Raw genomic sequence first — 12090 nt, 5'->3', positions numbered from 1 at the left:
GTTCTGGTGCCCATAAACGAAACCTCCTTCCAGCAGAGCACTGCGGTTTAGGTATCGTCGGTGGCACCTTTCACGCTGCAAGAGCAGAGTTGAGTCGTGACAGAAGCTGTCTGGCCTAAGACGTTTGCTCTCTGGTCCTTTACAGAAAGCCTTTGCTGATCCCTCATGTCGAGGTTAAGGGTGTGGACTATGGAGCCAGACTGCTGGGTTCCAGATCTTGGCTCTGCAGTTGACTCCACGATCTTGGGCAAGTTAGAGCTCTCTGTTCCTCATCTGTAAAAGGGGAATGGTGGTAGTACCAACCCTCAGGGTTGTGGGGGTTGAGTAAGTTCAGAGTTGTGTCTGGACAATTACAAGTGTTGTGAGCGATAATTGTTGCTGTTTACAGTAAAAGACCTTTGTTAGCTCTCTTACTCTGGGCTGCGCTCACAGATCACCACAGAGCGGGCGGCTTCTACACAGCACACATTCATTTCTCACGTTCTGGAGGCTGGGAAGAGCCAAGATGACGCTGTTGGCAGGTTGTAGGTGGTGCCTGATGTGGACCCGCTTCCTGTTCTGTTGCTGGTGCCTTCTCTCTGTGTCCTCACATGGGGGGCTCTGGAGCCCTCTAGGTCTCTTTTATAAGGACACGCAGCCCATTTGAGAGGGTTCACCCTCATGGCCAAAGCACCCCCAAAAGGCCCCACCTCCAGATGCCATCACACTGGGTGTTAGGATTCCAGTGTATGGATTCCGGGGGGACACAAACATTCAGACCACAGCACTAACTGAAGCCATTGATTCTGTACATAAAGGGCAGTCTGTATAAACTGAGAAAATGTCTTACTTGGAAGTTTATACTGTTAATGTTAGGTCTCTCTGGAACATAGGAGTAGAGAGGTGGATAAGGGGACATTTCTTACTAAGAAAAATCAAACCCCAAAAAACCCAGTTGGCAAATATGAGAAAATACTGGAACTTACACTCTTCTTTGTAGGAGCTCCCAATTCCGGTTTTGTTACCGATGACCAAGTAGTAACAAAGGCTAGAAAAATGGGCACCATTTTCTCTTGTACCAACAGACTTCTGAAGTTATTGTAAAGATGCTGTAAAGATACTATAGATTTTCAAAAGGTGTTGTAATTTGTGTATCATTCATATACTCTATTCTATGTAATTCGTTTCATTTAATAAAAGATATCTGAAAGATTTTTGAAATATTTGAATGTCCGGAAAATAAGGAAGCGCAAGGAGGGAGCGTGTAGTTAGAACTGTAAGGCTGGAGGGCGCCTGGGTGGCGCAGTCGGTTAAGCGTCCGACTTCAGCCAGATCACGATCTCACGGTCCGTGAGTTCGAGCCCCACGTCAGGCTCTGGGCTGATGGCTCGGAGCCTGGAGCCTGTTTCCGATTCTGTGTCTCCCTCTCTCTCTGCCCCTCCCCCGTTCATGCTCTGTCTCTCTCTGTCCCAAAAATAAAATAAATAAACGTTGAAAAAAAAATTAAAAAAAAAAAAAAAAAGAACTGTAAGGCTGGAATCCGTGAGAACCTGGCTTCTAGAATCAGGTCAGAAGAAAAGCAGAGCAGTAGCATATGTCCGAGCACCTGTGTCTTTGAACACAGTTTAAAGTATTTGTATGGAAAGGGTTTTTTGTTTGTGTTTAAGCCACTTTGTTGAGGTATGATTGGCATGTAGGAAGCTGCACATTTTTAATGTGTTGAGCTTGATGAGTTTGAGGGAAAGTGTGTCCTGGTGAGACCGTGCCCGCCATCAAGGCCATAAGCTTATCCATCACCTTCCAAAGTTTCCTCCTGCCCTCATCATCGTCATCATTATTATTTTTGGTGGCGAGAACACTCAACCTAACATCTGCCCTCTTAGCAAATTTTAAGGACGCAACATAGTATCGTTAGCTACGGGCGTGATGCTATACATTACATCTCCAAAACGCATTCATCCTGTGTAAGCGAGACTTTGTTCGCCTGACCACCACCTCTGCATTTTCTCCTCCCCTGGCCCCTGGCCACCGGCATTCTACTCTCTGCTTCTGTCAGCTTGACTGTTTTAGCTTCACATATAACTGAGATCGTGCAATGCTTGTTCTTCTGTGTCTGGCTTATTTCGCTCCGCACCTGCCTCGAAACGCTTGAGTTTCAGTATACTCGAAGATTCCACCGAGCCTTGCACAGTTTTCAGAATTTGAAGGCATTTACATGCTGGCGCACGTGGATATGAACAACCTAGGGAAAGAGAGCTCAGCAAAATTAGCACTCTTTTTTTTTTTTAAACTTTATTCTGAGAGGCAGTGCTCACGGAAGCTGGGGAGGAGCAGAGAGAGAGGGAGAGAGAGAATCCCAAGCAGGCTCCATGCTGTCAGCACGTTGCCTGACATAGGGCTCCAACTCATGAAACCGTGAGATCATGACCTGAGCTGAAATCAAGACTTGGACCCTCAACTGCTTAACTGACTGAGCCACCTGGGTGCTCCGAATTAGCGCTCTTATTACTTATTCAGCCAGCAGATCAGTTCCTCTGCTTTCAAGTCAGATGCTCCAACTTGCAAAATTATTGTCGCAAAGTTGTTGTTGAGAGCTGGCCAGCATTTGTTTTAGACTAGCGCTCAGGTGGGTGTATGAGCGTGTTGCTTGCTTAGAGCACACCAAGCAGCTCTGGGCTGTTTCCTGCAAGTATTCCCGGGTGTTTTCTGTGGTGGGGGCCCTTTCAGTCTCCCACTTAGGAGATTTATGCGTTGAGGTTACTGTCTTCACCCAGGTTATAATACAGAACCCGTTTGACTTGTCTTGACACAGTTCAGTTAAGAATACCTTCAGAAATGGTGCGGGTCAAAGAGGGCACGATAGAAATTATTCAACAGACACCACACCTCCAAGGAACTTTGTTTCCAGTAGAATTACATGAAGCTGTAAGCGAGAAGGCTCACCCTCTGGTTGGCAGCATCATGGCTAACGTTCACGTACATGTGGCCCTTCCACGCTGGGCCTGTGCTCCCTTATTTAGTCCGCATCACAATGTGGGGTTTTGTTGATTTTTCCGTCATACAGCTGGGGAGCTGGGGTGTGCTGCGGTCTGGGTTCAGGCTCTGGGTGGTCGGACTTGCCTGCTTATTGGCTTGAGTATAGACTTTTAAAATGCCAGGGCTCCTGGCCCTCTAAACCTAGAGGACAGCCTCTAGTAGGAAGCCAAAGCCACAGATTGCCGGGGTCACAGTTTGAATTAAATTAATGTTTAAAATACCTTGGAATGTGTCCGAATTCTGTGCTGAAATCATAAAAATCTGCTACATAAAAATGCACCATCTCTGGATGAGATGAGCAACAAACGTGTTCATGTACCTCCTCGGTATGTCCTTGTCCTCGACACTTCCCAGCTTCTCGAAGGTGGCACCTTGATTCTCCTTTTATTTATTTTGAGAGAGACAGAGATTGAGAGGGAGAGAGAGAATCCCAAGCAGGCTCTGCACTGTCAGTGCAGAGCCCGACGTGGAGCTTGAACCCATGAAACTGTGAGATGACTTTAGCCAAAACTAAGAGTTGGGTAGGCCCTTAACCAACTGAGCCACCCAGGTGCCCCAGTGACACCTTGATTCTTAAAGGCATTTTGTAGTACTTGTCATTCTTACTAAACTCTCCTCCTTATTTCAGAAAACGGAAAAGAGGATTTTGTTAGTGGATTTATTTACTTTTTGTTTTTACGACAAATGCTCCACATCTAATGAGCACTGAAAGTGAAATAGAAATCCTTAGAACCTAGTTTGGGGTTTAGTCCTCTGTGCCTTTTGAGTTTCATCTTCAGATTTATTTCCCCCCCCCCATTCTTGTGCTGATCCAGGCCCCTCGTGTGCCCTCTTGTCAAAAAATACTCTGACACCCGTTGTACATGGGGACAGTTGAGCCTCCATATTCACTGATCTGAATTGACATCACATTTTTCCTGTGTGTGCACCTGCACAAAATTGCCTCCATGTTTTTCTCTTTTCTCTGCATGTTTTTCCTTATCTGTATAGTCTCTTACCCCAGATGAGGAGAAGGTAATCCTTAGACCCCTGTCTTAGTCTGTTCAGGCTGCTGTAACAAAATCCTGCAGACCGGAGGCTTGGACAGCAGACGTTTATCTTCCCGGTCAGTTCTGGAGGCCAGAAGTCCCAGGTCACGGTGCCGGGAGGGTTGGTGTTCTCTGAGGCTTCTCCCTGGCTTGCAGCCAGCCGCCCTCTCTGCCGTGTCCCCGTCTAGTCTTCCCTTTGTGCACTTGCCTCCCTCGTGGGGCTTCCTCCTCTTACAAGGACACCTGTCAGAGTGGATTCGGGCCCGACCACATGACTTCAGTTAACTTTTAACAACCCCTTTTCAGGTTCTGTCTCCAAATACCATCACATTCTGAGGTACTGGGGGTTAGACTTCGACGTATGACTTTGGGGGACTCAAGTAGCCCATAACAAGCCCAGTCTGTCAGGGCATGAGCACTGATTGAACAAGACTGCGGTTTTGTCCTTTCAGAGCTTGGTGACATTTGGGGATGTGGCCGTAGATTTCTCCCAAGAGGAGTGGGAGTGGCTGAACTCGGCTCAGAGGAACCTGTACAGGAGTGTGATGTTGGAGAACTACAGGAACCTGGCCTCTCTGGGTAAGGGTGTCCCCCCACCCCTCATTCTGCCACCTCTCCCCCCGGCCGCTGCCCTGACTCAGAGCCCTCTGCTCCTTTAGCACCGGGCCTTGCTCTGTTGCCCTTTCCTCAGGCCCAGGGGCCCGCACCTTGGGTCTGCACTGACGCACAGCATGACCACCTCCTGTTCTTGTGTACGTAGGACTCTGCGTTTCCAAGCCCGATATGATCTCCTCGTTGGAACAGAGGAAAGAGCCCTGGATGGTGAAGAGAAGGCTGACAAGAGGCCGAGGCCCAGGTGAGTGTGGGAGACCTCCTGGGGTAAGGCCCCTGCAGCTCACAGCTCAGGCCCTAGGTACGTAGGATGGTCAGCACGCAATTCCTGAGCCTCCGGGCGTGGGGGGGGCATTGAGGCCTCTGGAGCACGGGCTCCCCTGTCTCCTCTCCGCCTCTGCTCCCCTCCCTGTGAACATGACTTCTTGCCCCTGCCCTGGATCCCATTTCTTCCTCGCTCCTTCTAAGACCTTTTGTCGTTCAGGCCTACATAATCATGTCCGTTCTTTGGAAAATCCTTGGCTGGTTCTGGTGTCATTTTTACTATCTTATTTCTCTTTGATCAAAAAGCTACTTCTTGTATAGACTTCTCTCATTGACTTTTTTTTGTCAGTTATGAGTGAGGCCATCAGATGCTGCTTGGTGGATGACTGTAACCTCTTAAAGAATTAACCGTGTCGCATGAGAAGTAGGGTGTACATCCATGGCTTACGTGAAGGAGAAAGTGCTGTCCCATGTATGCTAAGTATCAATAGGGATGTAAGAGGAAGAAGGAAAATCACTCCCAGTTTGAAGCCAGGGAAACCAGAATGAAAGTACCGTCTTTGGCAGAAACGTTAGAAACACAAGAGAGACCGGCAGGCCAGGGGATGGGTCTGGAAGGCTGTCCTCAGACAGGCGCGGACAGCTGGGTGACTGGCTCTCGGGGGACAGGAGCACTGCTTCTGATTCAGGGGACGAGTCTTACAGATACCGTAATGATATTTCTATCACATGGGGATACAGGTATTTCAACTACTGTGTTACTTCTGGAACAAATTGATCAAGTAAGACAAGAGATCGGAATTCTAGACTGCTCTTGGAGGTCACTACAGCAGGAAATGGCAGTAATTGCCAAAGAATTGAGACTCTTGTAAGATACCTTTGTTCCAATCATATTTCAAGGGAAGGGTTTGCATCGACAGAACAGGACAGGCTGTGCAGATACAACTTCCGACAACTCTCGTGGGTCGTCCTGTGGCACAGGAGAGCTCGAAGGGTGTTTTTGTGAAACTTTTCCATTTAACATTCTAGCTCACGTTCCCTGGATTTTCTAAAACAAAATGGCTTTTCCCTTCTGTCAATCCTTCATGTCTTGCTGAGATTCTAGTTGGTTATGAAGACTTGAACTTCTAAAGCCGGGATTGGAACTTTTGTTAGTTAGCATTGTAATCAAAGAGGCACTGTTTAAAAAAAGAGAAGAAATTTTTGCTGGAAAAATGGAGAAAGAGTCAAAGTGAGTTTTACTTAATACTGCTGAAATAAGGATTGTATAGCAGTTTTTTTTTCCCTTAGCCTCCTTTCTCTCTTTGTTTATATCAGCCACATGGTATCTTATATCTACGTGAGAAAGCTCATATTGTATCCTTTAGGACTAAAGCTACATAAACAAGGGATTGTAAGGTTGGTTAGTCATATAAGAAAGTTTTCAGGGTGCCTAGGTGGCTCAGTCGGTTGAGCGTCCGACTTCAGTTCGGGTCATGATCTCACTGCTCGTGGGTTCGAGCCCCGCGTCGGGCTCTGTGCTGACAGCTCGGAGCCTGGAGCCTGTTTCAGATTCTGTGTCTCCCTCTCTCTCTGCCCCTAGCCCAGTCGCATTCTGTCTCTGTCTCTCTCTCTCAAAAGTAAAGAAATGTTAAAAAAAACAAATTAAAAAAAGAAAAAAGAAAGTTTTTAATACATTATGTTATTTTGAGGATCTTAATTCCTCTGATTACATTTTGGAATTTTTCTTCGTTCTACTACATGATGGAGAAAGGTTCGGTTTCTTAATGCCTTTCAGATTTGGAGGCAGGGCCAGAGACCAAGGAGTTACCTGCGAAGAAGGACATCTGTAAAGAAAAGTTGTCCCAGGTGGTGATCATGGAGAGACTCACAAACCACAGTCTGGAATGCTCCATATTAGGGGAAGACTTGGATTATGGTGCTCTGCTTGAGAGGCCACCGGTAAGTCAGGAGATCAACCACTGAGCTAAGACACGGTGGCCTTCCTAAAGAGACCCTTCTTGAGGGAGAGACCACGAGTCCAGTAAGTTCGGGAGAAGTTTCCATTTGAACAGGGTGCTTCCTGTAGACAGAGGATCTGGCCAGAAGGAAGAGCACGCGGTCTCGATGCGCAGCAGAAGAGGGGGCCGGTTCAGTTGTCATGAGCCACACACCAGCGTGTCTCAATCAGAAACATTCGACATGCCATGACGTGAGAAAACTTGGAGCAGGATCTCCGGCCTCCCTTGTCATAAGAGATTATGTGGGAGAAAAAACCTGCAGGCTTGTCGAGTCGGGCATGTTGGAGGTGGGGAGACCTTCAGTCAGCCTTGGGAAATTCATACTGTGTGTAAGTTCGTCCTCCTCTGCAGGATTATAGATCACCCATGGCAGAAACAGATTCTCCTATTTTTGTCTTTTTCCCCCAAACGTGTACAGTATGACCGGGCCCAGTCATTATGTGACCCGGAGCACTCAGGACCTGAGTGAGAATTCTTGGCACGGGCAGCCTCTGTCACACACCTTCCTAGAGCCACTGCCGGCTTGTGAGCCCGTTTGATCCGAAAGTGTGTTTGTACCGTTTCAGGGCTTGGTGACCATCACGAACATGGCCGTAGACTTCTCCCAGCAGCTGGACCCAGCTCAGAAGAGTTTCTGTAAGAATGTGATGTGGGAGAATCGTAGTGACCTGGGGTCCGTAGGTAAGGATGTCCCTCTCCTCAATCTGGACCCGTCTTCAGGACCCGCCACTTCCTTTCCTTGGTTTTGAATTGTGGAGGTCAGGGAGGGGTCTTCTGAAGTGTTGAGCTAAATTTTTGTCATGATTCTGAAGATGAGAATTTGACATTTGTAGAGTTGGAAGTTGGTATCTTCATTGTGCTTGAAGCATCGTCTTCAGTGAGTCTCACATACTGCTCACTTTCCTTTATACTTCTTACTATAATTAAACACTTTTCTTTCAAAACCAAGGAACTGGTTCTCGATTTAAGAGTGTCAAGGGGTCCCTGGGTGGCTCAGTCAGTTAAGCATCTGACTCTTGATTTCGGCTCAGGTCGTGATCTCGTGGTTCATGGGATTGAGCCCCATGTCAGGCTCTACGCTCGCAGCTTGAAGTCTGCTTGGGATTCTCTCTCCTTCTCTCTGCCCCTCTCCTTCTTGTGTGCACTCTCTCACTTCCCCCTCAAAATAAATAAACTTCAAAAAATATATATAAAAGGGGCGCCTGGGTGGCTCAGTCGGTTAAGCGTCTGACTTCGGCTCAGGTCATGATCTCATGGTTCGTGGGTTCAAGCCCCGCGTTGGTCTCTGTGCTGAGAGTTCAGAGCCTGGAGCCTGAGATTCAGATTCTGTGTCTCCCTCTCTCTCTCTCTGCCCCTTCCCCGCTCACACTCTGTCTCTCTCTCTTTCAAAAATAAATAAACATTAAAAAAAAATTTTTTTTAATAGAAAAGAAGAATGTCATGTGTGTGACAGAACCTGTGTCTTTCCATGTGCAGGGCCCTGTGTGTCTAAGGCCGACTTGGTCTCTCTGCTGCAGCAAGAGAAGGAGCCCTGGGTGGTGGACAGAGAGCTGCCGAAGGGCCTGGGGTCAGGTGAGTGTGGCAGGCCTGGGCCGAATCGCTGCTGCAGGTGGGGCTGGGTCCTCACCGAGGTTCGGGAGACCCACAGGACTTCGCCGAGTTCTCCGGGTCTGGACAGGAAATGGAGGTCTGGGCTTCAAAAGTACTCTCTTTCCCTCTTTGCTGCTGTCTCTCGGGTGATAGTTCATTCCTCGTATGTTCTTCTTCTGCTTGGCCACTCAGAGGTGCTCAGTCCCTTACACGTCCCTGTCCTGACCCCAGCGTACTTCTGAGCTATCTTCTGTGATCACATGGCCCACTTATTTCATTGAGCATCCGCTCCTGTAAGACCCACGAATTGAGAGTTATTTGAGGGTGCCATCCTGCTTGGCGTTGGAAGGTAGTTGGAGAGGGAGGGAAGTTACGCATACGTTGAAGTTGCAGATGGTCCCTCCGATGGAAGGGATGAGACATGTTTGTGGGTGAATGAATGAAGTAGAATTTGCAGAATTTCCGGTAGGGCATTGCAGAGGCAGAGATGATTGATTCCTAGTAGCTTCCTTGTTTCAGTCGGGGGGTGGGGGGGGCAGAAATTGGATTGCAAGAATATATGTGGAGGGCCTCTTCCTCTTTTTAAAAAAATTTTTTTTAGGTTTATTTATTTTGAGAGAGAGAGAGAGATCAAGTAGGGTAGGGCCAGAGAGAAAGTGGAAGAGAGAGAATCTCAAGCAGGCTCCGCACCTTTAGCGCAAAGCCCGATGCGGCACTCAAACTCATGAACCATGAGATCGTGACCGGAGCTGAAGAGTCAGATGCTTAACCAACTAAGCCGTTCAGGTGCCCCTCTCTTCCTTTTTGATATAGAAGGGAGAGAAAATAAATTTCTTCAGAAAATAATGATTTGTGGGGTGCCTGGGTGGCTCAGTCAGTTAAGTGTCCAACTTTGGCTCAGGTTGTGATCTCATGGCTCATGAGTTCGAGCCCTACGTCGGGCTCTGTGCTGACAGTGTGGAGCCTGCTTTGATTCTGTGTCTCCCTCTCTCTCTGCCCCTCCCCCGCTTGTTCTGTCTCTCTCTCTCTCTCTCTCTCTTTCAAAAATAAATAAATCAACATTAAAAAAAAAAAAAAGAATCATTTGTAGGTGGGGTGCCTGGCTGACTCATTTTGGTGGAGTGTGCCACTCTTGATCTTGGGGTTGTAGGTTTGAGCCCCACATTGGGTGTAGAAATCACTTCAAAATAAAATCTTTGGGGTGCCTGGGTGGCTTGGTTATGCATATGACTTCGGCTCAGGTTATTATCTCAAGGTTTGTTCATTCAAGCCCCACATTGGGCTCTGTGCTGACGGCAACGAGCCCACTTCCAATCCTCTGTCCCCCTCTCTCTCTGCCCCTCCCCTGCTTGTAACGCATGCATGCTCGCTTGCTCTCTCTCTCTCTCTCTCTCTCTCTCTCTCTCTCTCTCACACACACACATACACACACACACACACATGAATAAACATGAAGGGGCGTCCGGGTGACTCAGCTGGTTAAGTGTCTGATTCTTGATCTCAGTTCAGATCATGATCTCACTGTCTGTGAGTTTGAGCCCTGCATTGGGCTCTGTGCTGATGGCTCAGATGCTTGGGATTCTGTCTCCTCTCTTTTCCTCTCCCTTGTTCACTCGAATGCACACTCTCGCTCTCTCTCTCAAAATAAACTTTAAAAAAATGAATAAACACTAAAAAATAGATTATAAAAATAAAATCTTAAAAAAACAAGAGGAGCACCTGGGTGGCTTAGTTGGTTAACAACCAGTCCCAGGGTCATGGGATCGAGCCCCGTATTGGGCTCCCCACTGAGCCTGTTTAAAACTCTTTCTCTCTCCCTCTGCCTCCCCCCACTGCTCGCACATGCATGAGCGCTTGCTCTCTCTAAAATAAAAAAATAAATAAAATAATATTTAATAGGTAAATAAATAAAACTTGAAAAAAGAAAATGATTTGTAGAAAATGTAATCCCATCGCCTGTTTGGAAACAATATTAAACCATGACCTGTAATCACAATATGTTAACAAAGCAACTGTAGACTTCTTCAAGTCATGATAACACGTATCGTTCATGTAGTCAGAATTACAGTATGTACATTCAGCCACGCATACAGATGTTTTTCACATGCATTCCATGTCATTTTTCCCATGTCTCAGTTAGGTTACTTCACATTTCTAGTATCAAAAATATACTTGCGGGGTGCCTGGGTGGCTCAGGCAGTTGAGCATTTAACTCTTGATTTCAGCTCAGGTCATGATCTCATCGTTCATGGGTTCAAGCCCCATGTTGGGCTCTGTGCTAACAGCCTTGAGCCTGCTTGGGATTCTGTCTCTCTCCCTCACTGGCTCTCTGCCCCTCCACTGCTGTCTCTCTCTCTGTCTGTCTCTTTCTCTCTCAAATAAAAACATTTAAAATATATGTATGTATGTACACACACACACACACACACACACATATATATATACTTGCAACAGTATCTTTATGTAAGTGGAAGCTATACCTTTCTGAGATTGCTGCATCTCTGGGTATGAACGTCTGTTAGGCTCTGAAGGTTTCGTTTGCTTTCAGCAACTCTAAACAGTGACTGGATGACTTGATGTTTGGGTGTAATTGCTTTCTCATAGCACTGGCTATGCTGGTGGGATTGTCTGCTTAGTGTCTGGTGAAAGACTATTCCCGAAAGTTATTTGTTTTATTGTGAAAGAGATTGAATACTTTTTATACATTTGTTTCTTTTCTTTATTCTTCTGTAAAATGTTCCTCATTTATATTATTTCTCTATTCTTGTCTTAACAGTTCCAGAACTTATCTTAACAGAACTTATCTTCTTAACAGTACCAGTGATTTTTTTTTATGTCAGCATACTAATTCTTTGATGTATTGTTTCAAACTTTTTCATATACAGTAATGAGTTTTTGTTTAATTAGACCTTTTTGTAATTTTGTAAAAATTTAAACATTCTTACGTAGTCTAATATATTCTTTTATAAATTGTCCTTCCATTTTTGTCCTCGGAAACTTGATGTGTATAGTTCTACGTCATTGTTTTTGTTTTTTTTTTTAATTTTTTAAATTTTTAAAATTTTTAATTTTTTTTAAATATGAAATTTATTGTGAAATTGGTTTCCATACAACACCCAGTGCTCATCCCAAAAGGTGCCCTCCTCAGTACCCATCACCCACCCTCCCCTCCCTCCCACCCCCCATCAACCCTCAGTTTGTTCTCAGTCTTTAAGAGTCTCTTATGTTTTGGCTCCCTCCCTCTCTAACCTTTTTTTTTTTCCTTCCCCTCCCCCATGGGTTTCTGTTAAGTTTCTCAGGATCCACATAAGAGTGAAAACATATGGTATCTGTCTTTCTCTGTATGACTTATTTCACTTAGCATAACACTCTCCAGTTCCATCCACGTTGCTGCAAAAGGCCATATTTCGTTCTTTCTCACTGCCACGTAGTACTCCATTGTGTATATAAACCACAATTTCTTTATCTATTCATCAGTTGATAGACATTTAGGCTGTTTCCATAATTTGGCAATTGTTGAAAGCACTGCTCTAAACATTGGGGTACAAGTGCCCCTATGCATCAGCACTCCTGTATCCCTT

General features: G+C 46.1%; 1 protein-coding gene across 5 annotated transcripts in view; it reads left to right on the top strand.

Moving 5' to 3' along the window:
* LOC101095388 (zinc finger protein 470) overlaps window positions 1-12090 on the top strand; it is a 46348-nt gene that overhangs the window by 4882 nt on the left and 29376 nt on the right. For 3 of the 5 annotated variants that reach the window (XM_023246060.2, XM_023246061.2, XM_045046730.1), the window contains 5 exons: window positions 4496-4622; window positions 4804-4899; window positions 6697-6860; window positions 7486-7600; window positions 8396-8491. In XM_023246060.2, the coding sequence (XP_023101828.1) occupies window positions 4496-4622; window positions 4804-4899; window positions 6697-6860; window positions 7486-7600; window positions 8396-8491 (598 nt within the window). Of the gene's footprint in view, window positions 1-4495; window positions 4623-4803; window positions 4900-6696; window positions 6861-6899; window positions 7601-8395; window positions 8492-12090 lie in introns of those variants that run through there. The other 2 variants (XM_023246065.2, XM_045046731.1) reach the window with 2 other exon arrangements.

Source organism: Felis catus, chromosome E2, assembly GCF_018350175.1.
Source record: "Felis catus isolate Fca126 chromosome E2, F.catus_Fca126_mat1.0, whole genome shotgun sequence".
Classification (NCBI taxonomy): Eukaryota; Metazoa; Chordata; class Mammalia; order Carnivora; family Felidae; genus Felis; species Felis catus.
The sequence above is the reverse complement of the archived record's forward strand: the minus strand, read 5'-3'. Positions and strand labels throughout refer to the sequence as shown.